This window comes from Heterocephalus glaber, unplaced genomic scaffold (genome assembly GCF_053883595.1).
Source record: "Heterocephalus glaber isolate CG9 unplaced genomic scaffold, H.glaber_assembly_v1.0 deba00001561, whole genome shotgun sequence".
Classification (NCBI taxonomy): domain Eukaryota; kingdom Metazoa; phylum Chordata; class Mammalia; order Rodentia; family Bathyergidae; genus Heterocephalus; species Heterocephalus glaber.
In genome coordinates this window covers 9,959,893-9,977,623 of record NW_028258349.1, presented here as the reverse complement: position 1 = coordinate 9,977,623, position 17,731 = coordinate 9,959,893, and the positions used below count along the sequence as shown (strand labels likewise).

Here is a 17,731-nt window from a genome sequence, read left to right as displayed (position 1 = left end):
ACTGGAGGATTTCAACTTAGTGAGACTCTGTCTCAAAAAGTAAAGGGCTGGGATGTAGCTCAGTGTGAAGGCCCTAGGTTCAGTAGTAGTAACACACACACAAACAACAGTTTACTTTTAATATGTGTCAGCTTATGTTATTTATATATATATTTACTATGTTTTAGCTATAATTGAGAATACTGGTTGGGAAGTTGAGATTTCAAATAATGCATGATATTTTTCCCAGTTAAAGTAAGAGAAATAGGTTCCTAGGAGTGTTTTTCCACAGAATGTCACTCTTTGAGGGCACACGACTGACAGTAAGGAGACATTTATGTGTAGAAATCTAACATAAAACAACATGAGAGAATGGAGACCAAACTTATCAACTGTATGAATAAACTGATTTACCTGTCTTAAATCAGCCACTTCAAGCAAAAGATTATCCAGGCAGATCTACAAAGCTTGCAAAATTAAAAACAAAGGACACACAAAGAATTATCAGGTAAGTGAAAAAACAGAAAACAGGACCAGACCAGCATCCAGGCCCAAAGCACAACTTCTAAAGACAAAGTAAAGTGAAAGCTAAAGTTCACAGGGAAGAGAGAAGTTATGAAACCTCTACATCGTACCACACAGCAACCATATTTACAAAGCAGAAACCATATACAAGGAGAAACACATACACTAACCGCAGCTGGCTTGAAAACGCCTCCTCCAACACCTCTGTGTAAAACTGACTGAAGATCTATGAACTATCACAGGGCAGATCTTAGAGATTTCTGTCACGGTCTGCCCGACATCAGCAGACACACTTCAGGCGCACCGAGGATGTGTTTGGAAACTGACAGTCCTTCATGGCATAAAGAAAACCTGGTACTTCAAAAAAATTATAAATCATACAAATTACATTTTCTACAATGGAACGAAACTGAGAATAATTTTAAAATATACTTTTGGGTTCAAGAGGAAATAGGAAATGAAAGTATATAAATTCCTAAAAATTAACAATAATGAAAACAAGACATATATTCTAAGAACATAAGTTTTGACATTTCATTTCATTAAAGGTTTATATTAAAGAAAATTAAAGAGATAGAAAACAACCAATCTAAAAAACAAGAGAGAGAACAACAAAGTGTAGGAGGAATTAATAAACTTAAAAGAGCTTAAGATCTTAGAAAAGAGAAAAGCAAAAATGAATGATGAATAATAGCAGTCAGACTGACATTCTGAAAGTTTTCCTTTTTAAATGCTCTAGAAGAAAATACTAGGATTATGTGAATTTTAGAATTTCCCCATGATATTCTAATTCTGCTGAGATCAGTCTTAGCAAATTTTATTTTCTTAGGAAATTGATATTTTATCTAGGTGTTCAAATTTATTTGTATGGAGTTGTCCATAATAGTCTTAGGATATATTTTTTTAAAAACCTTCCTATGTTTGAAGTTTATGTCTCTAATTTGTGTGTTTTCTCTCCTTCTTTACATTTTAAAATAATTTATTTTCAAATTATCTGTACAGAAAAATAACATTAATACCAAGCCTTATAGAGACAGCATATAAAAGGAAACATTCACCAATCTCACTTATGAATAAAAATATAATAACTGGAATCCAGTTACATTAAAAACATAATATATCACTAGTAAGTCCAGTCTATGTAAGGGTGGCTAAAGATCATAAAGTCCATTAATCTAATTTATGGATGGGTATAAGTCACCACACTGACATATCTTTGGAGAAACTTCCGTGATCACCATAGATGAAAAATATAATTCAACACACATAAATGATAAAGACATCAACAGGAATTTATAGTGGCCTTAATATGCCCCCCCTCTTCTTTTGGGGTAATATAATTATATATCTGGAAAACCTAAAAGGATCAAAGAAAAAAACTACAAGAAAATACAGCAAAGTAGCAATATATAAAGTTAGCACACTGAAATCTAAAGCATTTATGGAAGTGATTGCTAGTGGAAAGATAACTGAGTATCTCATTCTCCAAAGCAAAATACAAAAACAAATAAAACTACTGCTTAGCTTCATAGGAGATAGGTCCCTAGCTGGAAAGCTATAAAATACTCCTGTAGGATCTAAAAGGTAAACTTGGACAGGTGGAAATTCATACATGTTTTTGGACAGGAAAACTCAATGTCATGAAGATATCAGGATTCCCTAATTTATACACTTAATGTAATCACAGTAAAAAAAACACCATGCTTTTTCCCTTTGGAGCTGCATGAGTTAATTACTAAATTCACACAAGCAAGAATATGAAGGAAAACTCTAGAATATGACAGCACTATTCAAAATTTAAATATAGCACTGAAGCATGGAGAAAACAAATTCTTTTTAAATTCATGAACTAGAAACTGTCCTACAACCTAAAATCCAGAAGTAATAAGGAAAAAAACTGATAAATACCCCCTAATAAACCAAAAATTCCTGCTCTGCTTTTGAAAAAGAAAGTTAGAAACACACACATGTAAAAGGGAAATATTTGCAAGTAATATCAGACACAGAAAAAGGCTAACATACTTAAAGAGCCTAAGTTCACTACCCAGAACTGGAAAGAAAAAACAGAAAGCGGAGAAAAGAAAAAACAGAAAATGGAAGCAAGAAAAATAAAACAGTATACTAAAGACCAAAATAAGCAAATAAAGGAAAAAATGAATTCCTAAAAATGAAATACAAATGGAAAAAAAATCTTACTCTATAATCACCATGTAACATAATGACACAAAGAAAATAATTACTAGAACTGATATTAAAGCATAGTATTTTAATTGAATCTCCACGTGGGTTATGTTTTGAGGGTGAAAAGAACTACAAAAGAAATCTTAACATCATGGTACTATTCATAATAGTAGTAGTGGTATAGTCACTTTGAAATTTATTATAGACACATTACAGGATAAAGAAAATAAACAATTATGTTAAGCTATCGAGAGACAAGATTTATAAAAGCATAATAAAAAAAGATACAGGTCTAAAGTACAGTAATGGAAGAAAAAAATGCTCATGTAATTTTATATTTATACTAAAGTATCAGTATGAATTCATGATTTTTTTGCCCTCCTAAGAAGCTTATTTATCGCTGTCCTTCTAAAAGAACAATGAATATTTCACTTACCCAGAATAACATCTTTACATCCCATTTCTCATGAAAGGGATATGAAGTTCCCTGGAGAGATGAGTGAATCCAGGTCTGGAACATCCTGTCACACAAAGCAGAAAAGCTGCCTAAGACCACTGGGGTCACACCAAAGGGCCAAAGCCAATTTCATGGGGATCCTGCTGGTATTGATAGGACATTCTGAATATCAGCAAAAATGACTACAAAGGGCTGAAACCCACAAATACATAACAACACGTGAGTTTGAGTCACCACTGGAGGTTTCAGGGAACCAACTCATCACTGTGAAAACTAAGAAATAAAAGAATCAAGTATTCATCATGCCTTTCCTATACAAACTGCAGTTTAGAATAACAGCTGAAGTTCTTTACTGTAGAACTTCAAATAATTAAATCCAGAATACAGAATTAGAAAACTGACATTTTACAACCACTGATGAAATAACCAAGGCAATGATCAGTGGAGGCTGAAACCACTAAATATTTAGCTTTAGTTTTAAACCATGATCGCCACTGTGGGGGCAGTTACAATGGAGACCTGCCCAGGTCTCAGCAATTCAGATGTGGGAAAATCTGACATTAAGAGTCCCATCCATGTGACACACAACGATGTACACTGCTCCGACTACCAAGCATTATGCCTCTCTCTCTCTCACTACTCATCTACAGGAAAGACAGGACAAAGTTAAATGACATGCAAAGGAAGCAATCATGCAAAACTAGCATAAGATGCTAGAGAGAACAAACTATCCAGTTTCTCCAACAAATAAGCAATATATTAGTCACTTTCTTCTTCAGTGAGACACAATACCTGACACCTGCAACTTAGAGAAGGGGAACTTTATTTCAGCTCAGTTTAGTTAATACTTAGCTGGCTCCAAGGTAGGATAGCATGGCAGAGGGGCATGGTGGAAGGAAAGCTGTTCACCTCATGCCATTCAGGAAGCAGAGAGATACTCAGGGGAGGAGCCAGGAAGGAGTTAGAATCCTGTGTTTCATCCACAATGACTCCCTTTTCAACCAGCCACTTTTAACAGCAAGTATGTTATAATATACCCATAACCCATCACCTTTTAAAGGTCCTGCCTATGATTCCATGAGGATTTAGGGGGACAATAAAACACCACTGAGGCCAAACCATGACCCCTGTTTGCTGTCTTCTTTGCAGGTGCCTATTTTCATCCCCGTCTTGGTGATTCTCCTATCTGTGTTTTTGGTTCTGGCGCCGATCATCAGCAAGCCTGCCTGGGAATATCTCTACTGTGTGTTGTTTATACTGAGCGGCCTTATATTTTACTTCCTTTTTGTCTACTGCAAGTTTGGATGGGCTCAGAAAATCTCAAGTAAGTATCACCAGAAGGCTTCTTGATATTAGAAAAGGTCAGGCAGCCTAGCAAACCACCACCTTACCTCTCCTCATCCTGCAAATACCCTCATCACAGGATCCAGCAGATGTCACCCCAGGACATGTGACCTTCTCCCCCACTGCCGTGCCTCTGGGTTCAACCCTGGAGGAGGGGGGTCACTGGGTTGAGACTGGGTCTCACGGAGTTGTCCAAGCTGGCCCTGAATTCTTTTTTTTTTAGAACTTTATTTTATTTTCTTTCCTGTTAAATTTATTGCTACATTTATATAAAATATAGTTATATTCATCATTGGGAGGCCCTGAATTCTTGATCCTACTGCCTGAGCCTCCACAGTGTGGAATTACAGACAGGCACCACCATACGTGGCTTTCATTCCTGCTAATGACTGTAACAAGTAGGAAGGAAAAGGACTATTTTCTTTTTAATTGTTAAATACACTTAACACAAAATTTCCTTCTCAATGTTGAGTGGATGGCTTAGTAGTATGGAGTATATTCTCATCCCCAGAGCACCGTTTTCTCCTGACAGCTATGGAGACATCATCGAAGAGGCTCCCAAAGACCCCAAAGTGGGCAAGTTGGCACTGGGGGCAACTGGGAGAAGGGCCTGAGCCTTCCTGCACTGAGGCCATAGGTGTCACTCTTCATTCTGCAGTCCTGACCCTCATCTATCTTAGGACAAATGTTTACTAATTGAGCCACGTTAGCCTCTTTCCTTCTAAAAGAAGCACTATGCCAAAGTCTATGAAAAGAGAGGCTGAACTGTAACGATATTTAAAAGCTGGTAGCAGTATTATATTCACAACATTTTGCCTCCTACAGCAGCTTAGTTTCGGGAAACCTTCAGGCCTCCTGAGGAGCCTCACCAGGGAGTGAGGCGGTCAGTGGCCCATTTTGTCTCTGCTCTGAATGCCTTGAACTGGGGCGGTGCACAATTTCATCCTGGATCCAGCACTGTGCCCGGCACACTCCAGCTACTGGATATTTCTTTTGTTAACTGTGATGAGAAACTTAGCTCTTCCTTGCTCCTGTCGGCCTATCTGGCCAGGAAAGTAAATCCTGCTGGCCCTATGAGGTTTTTATTTATGTACCTGCAACTTGGAAAATGAAAATAATCAGCCATCCATCCATCATTTACATAAAACTTACAGAGGTATGGAAGAGCAACACCCAACTAGAAGGCAGGAAAGTAGACGTGGGACTCAGGTGCAGCCGAAAGTGGCTGAGCTTGTCTGTCCTCAGAGCCTTTCCCCTGTCTGCTCAGCTGGGGAGTCAGGGACCATCGCTTACCTGACAGTGGTGCTAGAGGCGAGAGGGAGAATTCATTTTCTGTAATTAGCAAAGTGAAAACAACGCATGACACGAGTGTCATTTCCATCAGGACTTTTTCCTTCCCCACGTAGTTCCTTTTACCCCCAACCTCTTTGCTCTTAACCTAAGCTGATGGGCTACAGGCACACAGCTATAGAAAGGAAAGAAAATTAGTGAAACGCCCCCGCCCTGAGCCTCAGAAATGCACTTGGATTTGATCAGATTGACAGAGAGCCTAAGCAGGACGACTTGCAACCTCATGGTACAAAATGTGGTTTGCTTCTTGGCTGTTCCCTCCAAAAACTGATAAGCAGTTGGGTCAAGGTAGTGGAAAAAAACCAATCTGTATTTGAAACAAAACCCGTCTCAGTGACTTAAGACTAGTCACCACTTGGTCAGTGGTAGTAAACACACCTGCATAAATGAGTCACTCATAGTCTCCTACTGGGTAAATTGTTGAGGGGGAGTAATATTTAGGAAAGAACTGAATCCCGAAGAAGCAGTGCAGCTAGTAGGATAGTTCTGATTCACTTTAAACACCAGATATCCTGAGTATAGGGTCTAAGAGGGACATATTACCACAGGGTAAGAATAATATCACTGCTCACCAACAAGCACAGTGAGGCCTCTCAGCTACATTTTTCTAACTTTCATGACTTGCTGACTTGTGTTCCAGAGCCAGTTACCATGTACCTACAGATGCTGATGGAAATCGTCCCACCGGAGAAAGATCTGGATTAACAAATGCATCTCTTGTAGCTCAGTCAAAGCTGTGATGAATTTATTTTTGTAAGCAGTATTTGTGATTCTTTCTTCTTTTTCTTATGAAAAGTGTTCCAGTGTTTATGTAATATCTTTAGATAACCTTAATTCTATGGGAGGGGTTCTATAGGAGAAGTGATAGGTGTGTGTTAGTTATCAAGAGAAGAGTCACCTAACAGAAGGCTGCTGGCAGGTTGCATAAAACCACCACCATTCTGGTGACAACTATTTAATGAGGGCACATCACACTGAAACACAGAGCAGGACTTGGGGTGTTGCTCAGTGGCAGAGCATTTGCTTAGCATATGCAAGGCACTGGATTCCAGCACCAGCACTGCAAGTAAATAAGTTAAATGAAATTAAAAATAAAAGATATTCCTTAAACTCAGTGATCAATAAAGTCTACTCTTTTACATAAATCAGGTAATACTTTCACTGTGATTGATATTTATTAGTGCCAATTGTTTTTAAAAGATTTTTTAAAGTACGTTTTACTCTGACTCCCTACCTCAAAAGCACTGCTGCCTCTGTGATTTACCTGCGATGTACACCGCAGGTCAGTGCCAGGCTGCCTAACAAGACCCTCACTGCCAAGCTCCTCACCCCTCTAGGACTACTGGAAGCCTGCGTGACAAGGGTCAGCTTCATCACAGGTCACACCACCTGCTCCCACCAGCTTTCACTGGTATTTTGGTCACCAGAAAGCATAGTGAATAAAATTTTACTTTGCATCTGGCATTCAGGGAAAATATTGTTTAAAAAATGTAAACAGTAACATTTCTGGGGGAAACGTTGAAATTTTATTGATGAGACACTGCAAGCAAAAGTCATTCACATCAAAACAGAGCAATGACCAATTTTGGAAGCATAAACACTAAAGTGCTTTTACTTTGCATTTCAGAAATTTACCCAGACTTGAACCCGTATGTTTTAATAGCAGTACAGAAAAACAATTAGTAACTGTTGACATAGTCGGCATTCCACTTCCTACAAAATACTATTCAGAATTTTAAATATTAGAAAATTCGAGTGTCTGAAAAAGAAGCTGAGATTGAAACCCATAGCCCTCCTGCCCCAGTATTTTCAGTGTCTGTCAGTGGACCGCAAGAGTCTGCACTGTGTCTTCTCCCAGGCAGGTGCCACTGCCGCCTGCACTGGAAGCAGGCTTGTGCTCTCTAGGACGCGCCACTGCTATTCCTAAGAGACTCAGCACAGCAAGCTGCTGCCCACAGGACAGGCTCAGGAGGCCTGGCCACTGCTCTAGGCCTCCACTGCAGAGAGCCCACTGACAAGGATGAGCTCTGAGTGCAGCCTTTCCAGCAAACACACCAGAACTCTCTGCTTCGTCATGAGCCACCCAACTTCACATGGCCAAGCTGATACCTGCCAATCAACCCATCAGAGTCACAGGGGAGCAAGGACAGGCTCCTGGCCTCTAGCCAGGCTGGGCCACATCCTTCACCTGGAGGGCAGTGCTCTGATGCCTGTCACAGAGTCCCCGCACAGACGCAGAGCAGGTCCCTGGCCACTGCCTGTGGAGAAGGGAGGCTGTGTGTGAGCTCAGGATCTTACTTCACAGATGAGGAAACAGAAGCAGAGCGGTGACAAAAAGAATAGAGGTCTTGCAGTGCTCACCCCCGAGTCACGCTCTGTCAGTGGTCTTTTCTACTTCTAGAAGAATCTAACAACTGACATGGAGGAAGTGCACAGGGGTTTGTTTTGTGGGGAGTGGAATGCTAGGGGTTGAGCCCAGGAGTGCTCTACCACTGAGCTACATGTCCAGCCCTTTTGGAGACAAGGTCTTGCTAAGTTGCACAGGCTCGCCCTGAACTTGTGATCCTCCCGCCTCAGCTGAGTGCATAAGGTTTTCAATTTCCCAACAGCTCACATTTCCAACTTTCTCAATCAACAAAGAAATCCAAACACGCAAGGCCAGCCCCTGGACACTCCTACCCTAAGTGGCAAGGACTATGTACGCTCTCCCAAGAATCTGGTGACGACAGGTGCTATCACTTTACCCAGGGTTCTCTCTCTCTCTCTCTCTCCTCTCTCTCTCTCTCTCTCGTCTCTCTCTCTCTCTCTCTCTCTCTCCTCTCTCTCTCTCTCTCAGGCTCCCGACTCTATCTCTGCGTCTTTCTTTCTGCATCTTTCTTTTTCATCCTCACTCTCCCATTCAGGTACTGTTCGACAAGTGACGGCTGGCTCTGTCACGGGTGGTGCCTGAACAGGGACCTGAATACGGGGGACCATAGTGAAGGACACCGTGGGTCGTGAGCTCGGATAAGTAAATTAAGGGTGGTGAATGCACTTGGGAGTAGCAAGATGGGTATTTCTGATTTCATTTTTTTTCCAGATCCCCTTTTGTTGCCAGTTCAGTGGGTCCAGGTGGTTGAGTATCAGAGGGTTCCCTCTCATTTCCCTTTGGGGTTGCTGTAGGTGATCTGGAAGTCTGGTTTTGCGACTTATTTATGTGTTTTCTCATTTGGACTGGGGCAGGGGCTGTTAGCGCCTGCACGGATTGCCTCCTCTGAGCTGGGTGAGGTGGGACAGGGGCCGGGAGCAGCGGTAGGGATGGTGACCCAGAAGCCCTTTCCTGTGGGCTGGGAGCAGCCGGACGGATGGTGGCCTGGAAACCCCTTCCTCTGGACCAGGAGCAGTGGGATGGTGGCTCTGAAGCCCCTCCCTCTGGGCCGGGAGTGGTGGGAGGGATGGTGGCCCAGAAGCCCCTTCCTCTGGGCTGGGAGCATCGGGAGGGATGGGGACCGGGAAGCCCCTTCCTCTGGACCAGGAGCAGTGGGACGACGGCTCAGAAGCCCCTACCTCTGGGCCGGGAACAGTGGGACTCAGTACCTTGGTCTGGTGGTCTGGTGTCCTCTGCGCCTTGGTAATGTGGAATCAGGTGGCTGCGTGTCTGCAGTGGGGTGATTCGGTGTCTTCCACGTGACTCAGGACCTTGGTAGGGCGTGCACAGACCTGCCTGTCTGCAGCGGGCTGATTCGGCGTCTAGCAAGATGGGTATTGGTAATAGCCGGCTGCTTTTTGTACATATGCTTAAAAAAAATGCTTCGGTCTCGTGGAGCAAAGGTAGGGCATCAATAATTATGTAATTTTTAGAATTCGTAGAGAAAGTTTGTCCTTGGTTCTCTGAAGAAGGCACAGTAGATTTAGGAGTATGGAACAAGGTAGGGAAGCGACTTCAGGACTGTTATGATGGTCATGGACCCACTAAAATCCCTATAGATGCTTTTAGTTTATGGGTTTTAATTAGAGATAGTTTGGATTCTCAGTATGAGGGAGAGAGGGTTGAAGGACCCTCAAGTCCTTCCTCGGAGGAGCGTGACAAGGCTGGTGTTCCCAAGGTTGTCCCTCCACCTCCTGTAGAAGACTCAGGGTGAGGGAGGAATAGTTCCTAGTATAATTGCTGGTTTTGATCCCCCGCCAGTTGCAGGTCCAAGATTAATGAAAAAAACTGACCCTCTTATAGCCATGATTAAACATCCCCTAGGACCCAGGCCTTTGTCTGTCAAATCTCGGTCTCTGTTGCCATTACAAGCTACCCTGCAACATGTGGTTGACAGAGGGGAAGATACCCAGGGCTTTCGTTTAGCTTGTCCAGTATTTGAGGAAGCTGATGCTCAAGGGAATATGGTCAGAATCCATCGGCCGATATCTTTTAAGCAACTTAAAGTGTTAAAAATGGCATGTGCGCAATATGGCCCTACTGTACCTTTTACTCAGGCTACGTTAGAATCGTTGAGCACAGAGGCGCTGCCTCCTGGAGATTGGAAACAGCTTGCTAAAGCATGCCTGTCTGGGGGAGATTACCTCCTTTGGAAAACAGAATTTTCCAAGCAGTGTTAAAGAACAGCTGAATTAAATTGGGCTAATAGAAATGGTACTGATTATGACATGCTGGCAGGAGAAGGGCAATATGCAGACCTCGCCAATCAATTACTTTGCTCAGATACAATGGTGCATACATGCCTGCACCTGTCCTTGTTATGTGGGTCACATTAGCGCTCATTCTGGGCTTCCTGGACCCCTGGCAAAGGGAAATTGTGGATGCTTATGGATTGACTGCAGCAGAAAGGCTGTGGCATCCTAAAACTAAATCATCATATGCTCAAGTGAGGTGGAAAGATCCCCTCACGGGTGTATGGAGTGGCCCCGACCTGGTATTAATATGGGGACGAGGGCATGTTTGTGTTTTCCCGCAGGACGCTGAAGGTGCCAGGTGGCTGCCTGAAAGATGAGTCCGTTTTGCGGGAAATTCTCCTGCCCCTTAGGATGATCCTGACAACTGTCCTGCTGATAAATCTAATGATGACGCTGAATGAGAAGGTTTATTGGACTTATGTACCTGATCCACCTGTTGTACATCCAATGAGCTCAAAAAATGGAGAAGTAATGGTATGGGTGAACAATACCAGGCTGTTGGATGAGACGGCGGCACCTGACAAGAACGAGGTCCTATTGTTCAACTATACGGGATCAGAAACCGGAACCCCCATATGTTTCTTCAAAATCAACAGAACTGATTGTATAAGACTGAGCGCTCGCACCCTGACAGGAAGGCAGGTAGATCAATGCAAAGGCGGGATCACTGGAGTCCATCTACATCTACCTGTGGGTATAGAGACCACTGGTGTAGTGCCTCAGACTTTTAATGCTCCAATAAGACTATTCCATGGAAGAGATGTGTGGCGGATGCCTCTGTGAGATATAATATTACTGGACTTGATACTTATGTTTTGGACTGGTCTGAAAATTCTTGTCATCCCAAAAGAAATGTCACTGCATATGTCATGTGCTCTTAGGTATTACTTGTAGGAAATATTAGTGTTCAGAAAGATTATGATTATTATAATGTAATTTACTTCAATTGTCAAATAAGCAATTGTGTCACCCAAACAGAAAATCAGATAATGGTTTTGCGAATGTGTTCTTAGATTTGGATATTATAGATCCCCAAAATGCAGAATCCCTGGAATTTGATGCAGCCCAGGCTGCACAGGATTTTTATCGAACAAATTAGAAAAGTTCTGCCATCTACATCTGCATTTATGCAGTAACTCATTTCCATAGTAATTATTGGAGGAGGGCTGCCTCTTAGATGCATGATCCTTCCGGCGCTACTGCAGATGTTTATGCATTTTTTAATGAGGATGGCTGGTCTATAATTACATGCTACACCCCCTAAACCCATGGTGTAATTCCCTGCAGAGGCTGGTAGTAAATGACGGGTAAGAGGAGTATAGGAAATCACCAACCTAAGACAAAGCAAGAGTACTGTGACGCTCTTGACTCCATGACGGGTAAGGGATTTCTTTATATTCCTCGCCTAAAACAGGCACAGCCTATCTGCGTGATCAAGGGACCTTGATCATAACATATAAAACGGGGATATGTGGAGAGTGGTGTTAGCCATAGAGGCTCCATGTTAAATCTTACCCTCCATTGTATAGAGCAAGGAGACTGTTATGAGGAACCCCATCCTTGCTGAATTAGATTGCCCTGGAGCATGATGAATGTTTTGTAAGCCCGAGAAACAGGAAGGCCCATGAGGGTGGGTAATTCCCAAAGAACTAGAAAACAAGGAAGCAGGTGTCTCTGGATAAGGGTCATGATGAACAACCAAACTCACCGGTGAATAAAAGGAGGAGAGTGAAAAGCGTGGGGCTCTCCCCTCTCTCTCTCCCCTCTCTCTCCCCCCCTCTCTCCCCCCCCTCTCTCCCTCCTCTCTCTCTCCCCTCTCTCTCTCCCCTCTCTCTCTCCCCTCTCTCTCTCCCCTCTCTCTCTCCCCTCTCTCTCCCCTCTCTCTCTCCCCTCTCTCTCCCCTCTCTCTCCCCTCTCTCTCCCCCCCTCTCTCCCTCCCCCTCTCTCTCCCCCCCTCTCTCTCCCCCCCTCTCTCCCCCCCCTCTCTCTCCCCTCTCTCTCTCCCCTCTCTCTCTCCCCTCTCTCTCTCCCCTCTCTCTCCCCCCCCTCTCTCCCCCCCCTCTCTCTCCCCCTCTCTCTCTCCCCTCTCTCTCTCCCCCTCTCTCTCTCCCCTCTCTCTCTCCCCTCTCTCTCCCCCCTCTCTCTCTCCCCTCTCTCTCCCCCCCCTCTCTCCCTCCCCCTCTCTCTCTCCCCTCTCTCTCCCCCCTCTCTCTCCCCCCTCTCTCCCCCCCTCCCCCCTCTCTCTGCCCCCCCTCCCTTCTCCCCTCTCTCTGAAAGGCTCCTGACTCTACCTCTGCGTCTTTCTTTCTGCGTCTTTTTCTTCATCCTCACTCCCCCATTCAGGTACTGTTCGACAAGTGACGGCTGGCTCCATCACTCAGGACACATCCCAGCACCAGCTGCTTCTCCCCATGCCATGTTGTCTGCCCTCTGGGCACAGCCTGTGTCCCCCACCCCCTCTCCAGTTATTCCTAGCACAGCAGCCTCAAGCTGTCCTTTGACCAAGTTATTCCTCTGCTCCAAACCCTGAGAGCATCTTCCTAGCATCGGCCACAGGGTCCAGCAAGAGCTCACCCCAGACCCCCTCTGACCTACAGGAGTCCCTTTCTCTCACTTGCTGCTCCAGGCTCAGCTCTCCTCCTGATCTCACAACTCACTGCCCAGGCCTCCCTCTGCCCACAGGAGGCTTCTCGAAACCCATTACAATCTTGCTTCAGTCTGTGCTCTAGCCCTCCCCAGACCCAGCTCCCCATATTCCTTCCTGCTTTAACTGTTTCATCTCACCTACTGCCATCTGACCCACTGTGCATATTTTACCTATGCGTTCTTCATCTCTCCACTGAAACCTAACCCCCTTGAAGGGAGGGCTGGCTGTCTGTTCCCCAACTGAATCGGGGGGGGGGGGAATCTATTAAATATTCACTGACCAAGTGAGTAATAATTCTTCTTAGTATTATTATTACTATTATTGTTGTTGTACTGGGGTTGAACCCAGAGCCTCTGCACAGAGCTACATCCCTACCCCTTTTTATTTTGAGACAGAGGCTTGCAATGTCACTGAGTTGCCCAGGCTGGCTCTCAACTTGGGGACCTCCCGCCTCTGTCTCTCAGAGTGTTGGAATTACAGACATCTGCCACCATACTTAGTGACTTTTAAAACTACACTTCAGTTAATGGTATTTCAATTCCAAGTATTTACCTGTTAATTTATCTGTTAATAGGTCAACTGGAACAAAGTTAGATTGAAGAAATGTCCCAGCAACTTGCTATGAAGATACACACAGAGCAAAATGATGGGTTGGGCGGCCCCAAGCTCCTGTCCCTCTCAGAAATGTCAGAATACAACCAGATGAGGCCTAATTGGAGGCACTATGCGAAACAGCTGAAAGTGTGCTGCAATCAAGAAATGCCCAATCAAGGGAATGGTTTACAGCAATTAAAAATGCTGTGCTTCACAACGGCAGGACAGTTCTGCGGCATGAACTGCCCTCGCCCTACCTCCTCCTCAGCTTGGTCTTGTCCTGAGCTGGAAGCAGCCTAGTTTCTGCCCCACTCAAACTGGAGAGAGGAGAGCAGATTTCACTGGTGAGTTACTGTGTGCGTCTGGTCCCATCTGCCCAGGGGACACCTGGGGGACCGTGCAAGGTGCTGGTCTCTGTGTCCCAGGCAAGAAAAGTGGTGCACATGCTCCTAAAAACTCCAAGGCACAACAGACCCACTGATGCCAAGGCCAGTGATGACAGGTGGGGACACAAGACCGACCTCTGGGGCCTGGAGGAAAAGCTGGAGGTCAAAGGAGGCAGAAGGGGAATTCAGAGAACTCCACAAGCGCAGAGGTAAGAAGCGTGCTCAGAAGAGCCCCCCTAGCTTCCATCCTGGGCTGATCCCTAGGTGACAGTGTGGAGAAGCTGAAGTCACCACACATGGCTGGCAGAACCAAAAAATGGGGCGGCTGGTATGGAAAACTCTGTGATGGTTCATTAAATGCAGAAGAATCACTGCCTGGCCAGATTCTGCTTGATTATACACCCAAAGGAAGTCAAAGCAGGGACTCAAGTAGGTATATTTGTGTATACTTTTAATAACAACCATTTTATGGTTGTATCTTTACATGTAACAGTTTCCTATACTCGGTATCTAGGTTACCAGTTATACTCCCTTATGTGATCTTTGGTTTTAAGACTAATTCAGGCCAGAACAGGAAAAACAACTAATCAACACACAAAATGCAAATTGTAGTCTTAACTGATACCAAGCTCCTCTATAATAAAATATTTGTTGTACTCACCCTCACGTCCCTGTGCAGGTGTAGGTAACAGAAAGTCTTGGAGAACAAACAAGTGGAGAGATCTGGAGTCCCTGCTCCTTGGAAGGCTGAGGCAGGAGGATGACCTGAGTCCAGGAGTTCAAGCCCAGCCTGGGCAACATAGTGAGGAAATGAAAGAAAAACTGAGCCACCTCTTCCATTCTGCCCATAGCAACATGCGGTGACTCATAAATGCTCGGAGAGACTTCAGTCCTTACCCTTTCAATTTGTTTACAATGGAAGCGTGAACTTTCATGGCAATCTTGCCATCCAGGTCCGTTTTGAGTTCTTGGCATTTGGCACGAAAACTCTCCAGCTGCTCCTTGTTTTCCATCAGCTCCTTTTCCTGGGTCTGTGTTTGTGACTCTAGGAGCATGAGCTGCTTAGTCAGCTTAGAAACTGAAAAGCAAAAGAGAAGGACAAAGACTTGGCACAGAACACTTAGTCAAACCTGAGTACCGATTACTGGGAGATAGATTCTGCGAGAGTCAGGTGAAAAGTGATCTTAAAAAAACTCTTGCCAGGCGTAGTGGCACATGCCTGTAATCCCAGCACACAGGAGGCTGAGGCAGGACAATTGCTGCACGTTCCAGGCCAGTTTGAGCTACAGTGAGTTCAAGGTAAGCCTGAATTCAGAGTGAGGGCCTATCTCCAAATACCAAATAAATAAAAATTTCTGGAATGTTATAAATTAGTACCAAAGCCTTCCACATAGAAATGGCTTTCCCTGTATTCAGCATTCACTAAGTATACAATGAGCCCTCTATATCATATCTGTGGGTTCTACATCAGTGGATTTCAACCAACCGTGTAAGAAAAATATTTGGGGAAAGAAAATTGCATTTGCACTGAACATAGACAGATCTTTCTCCCTGTCACCATGTCTCACATAACACAGTGTGACAACTATTGACGTAGCATTTACACTGTGTAGGCAGTGGAAGTAACCTGGGGGTGATTTAAAGTGTGCAGGAGGCCGGATGTGAATCTGACCATGTTTTATACAGGGACCGAGCCTCTGCCAGGTTTTGGGGTCCACCCTGATTGTGCACACCTGGAACCACTCCCTGTGCACGCTACAACATTTACCAGGGTTCACTCTATTATGTCAATTTTTTTTTTTTTTTTTGCTACTGGGGATCGAACTTGGATCCTTGCGCTTGTGCAGCAGGTGGCGAAACCACTGAGCTAAATCCCCAGCCCCAGGGTTCACTCTAATATTTAACAAGATGTGAGTCCAGTCCTCCAGGAGCTGACTTTCCAAAGTCTTAAATCATATATGGATGAACCAGCATATATATGCTGTTGTTCCTAAAACTGAAAGATTTTCAAGACATTTAAGGATCAAACATGGCCTAAGAATTGAATTTATATGTCTATTTTTCCTCTCACTAAGATTTTATTTTATGTCCTGGGTTGAAAGAAAATCATGTTGGGCACGGTGGTGCACACCTGTAATCCCAGCACTTGGAAGGATGAGGCAGGAGGATGGCTGTGAGTTTGAGGCCAGCTACACAGTGAGACCTTGTCTCAAAAAAAGAAAAGAAAATCATAAGTATTCTCATCCTACAGGACAAGGTCATATATATTAATAAAGTGTTCCCTGGGCATCTGTTGAAAGTAGCATTGAGAACTACGGTGACATAAAACTTCAATCTTCCTGCTCTGTGAAAACACTGAGATGATCAAAGGGAAGAGCTACTTGTGGGGAATGGGAAAACATCAGAGTCACCCCACTGACTCACACAGCCCAAAAGTTCTGCCCTGCCCATCGTGATCAGAACAGTCAGCAAACCTGTGCACTCCAGTATGCTCGAGAAAAATAAACTCAGTCACCAGGAAATTAATTTCCCCATCATTTCCAGTCCTGAAAGCAAAAGTAAGAGGCTCAGCAACACCCTGTCCCCTCCTGGTCAACAAGACTGGAGTAAAGTACTCCTGGGTCACATGGGTCAAAATTCCTCTCATGTCCACAGTTTTGTGGTAGCATCCAAGTCAGAGCCCAAAACTATGCTGGGTAACCCTGCCAGGTCTGCAGTAGGATCAGTGCTGGATGTGGGGCTGATCTTGCTCTCCAGATGTGGGGGCTGGGGTCAGTCTTCAGCCAGCAACCGTGGTAACTATTAATTTGGTACCTTTCTGTTTCTGTACGTCCCTCAGCGGCCTGCCCACATCTCCTTACCCTGTTTGTCTCTGCATTACTCTCTCGTTTGCTGTGGCACCCTCAGACAGAGGCAGCCCAAGGCTGCTCCCAGTCCCATGCCCAGTTGGCCCCTCCTGGTCCTAGCACAGCCTCCTCTGTTCCACTCCCACTGACTCTCTCCTTTTACACTGCTTGTCATGGTGGCAGGAGTTCTGTCAGCCAACTTACTGCCCCTGCTGCCACTGCCAAGACAGCCCAAGGCTTCTTGGTCCCACTTCAATCTCCTCTGTAGCAGAGAGTGCTCAATTCTCACTCATTGCCCTGTCATGGCCCATGACATTTAAGGCTGCTTAAACCCCGTGTGTCTGTATCCCTCTCTCATGCCACTGGTCACAGGGCAGGAGAGGTTGTGTGGCTCTACTCATTGCTTTCACCATCACCGCTGAAGTCAATAACCTTGTTGTCCCTAGAGGTGCCAGTCAGCCACTATGGTACACAACAACAACAACAAAAAACTAGTGGCCCATCAGAGAGGGAGCTGCTTCCTGGTCACTCATCCCTGTGTGTGCTGGCAAAATTTGCTTCCAGGCTGCAGAATCCTCTGTGGGCAGGGAGGCAACAGAGGTGAGGGCCTTATATCCCAAGTTTATCCTGTGTGACTTAGTTGGCCACACTATTGCAGTCCACCAGTTTGTTGGAAACTTCCCAGAATGGTGGTTCCTGCTCTGAGTGCAGGCAGCAGCCCTGTGGGGTGGTTCATCATTTTATAAAGTCCTATGTCTAT

At 44.6% G+C, this 17,731-nt stretch overlaps 2 protein-coding genes across 4 annotated transcripts in view; both read left to right on the top strand.

Annotated features, from left to right (window-relative positions):
- Positions 1–11,458, top strand: part of LOC101713642 (b(0,+)-type amino acid transporter 1) — a 29,057-nt gene extending 17,599 nt beyond the window's left edge. Inside the window, exons 12-14 of one of the 3 annotated variants that reach the window (XM_087191024.1) lie at positions 4,292–4,466; positions 6,477–6,589; positions 10,780–11,458. In XM_087191024.1, the coding sequence (XP_087047150.1) occupies positions 4,292–4,466; positions 6,477–6,541 (240 nt within the window). In that variant the 3' untranslated portion in view covers positions 6,542–6,589; positions 10,780–11,458. Of the gene's footprint in view, positions 1–4,291; positions 4,467–6,476; positions 6,951–7,078; positions 7,278–10,779 lie in introns of those variants that run through there. The other 2 variants (XM_087191025.1, XM_087191023.1) reach the window with 2 other exon arrangements.
- A 2,625-nt stretch (positions 11,459–14,083) lies between these two features.
- Positions 14,084–17,731, top strand: part of LOC147823994 (b(0,+)-type amino acid transporter 1) — a 43,821-nt gene continuing 40,173 nt past the window's right edge. The window contains exon 1 of the mRNA XM_087191026.1: positions 14,084–14,334. The gene's annotated coding sequence lies outside the window, so the exon portion shown is untranslated. The remainder of the gene's footprint in view (positions 14,335–17,731) is intronic.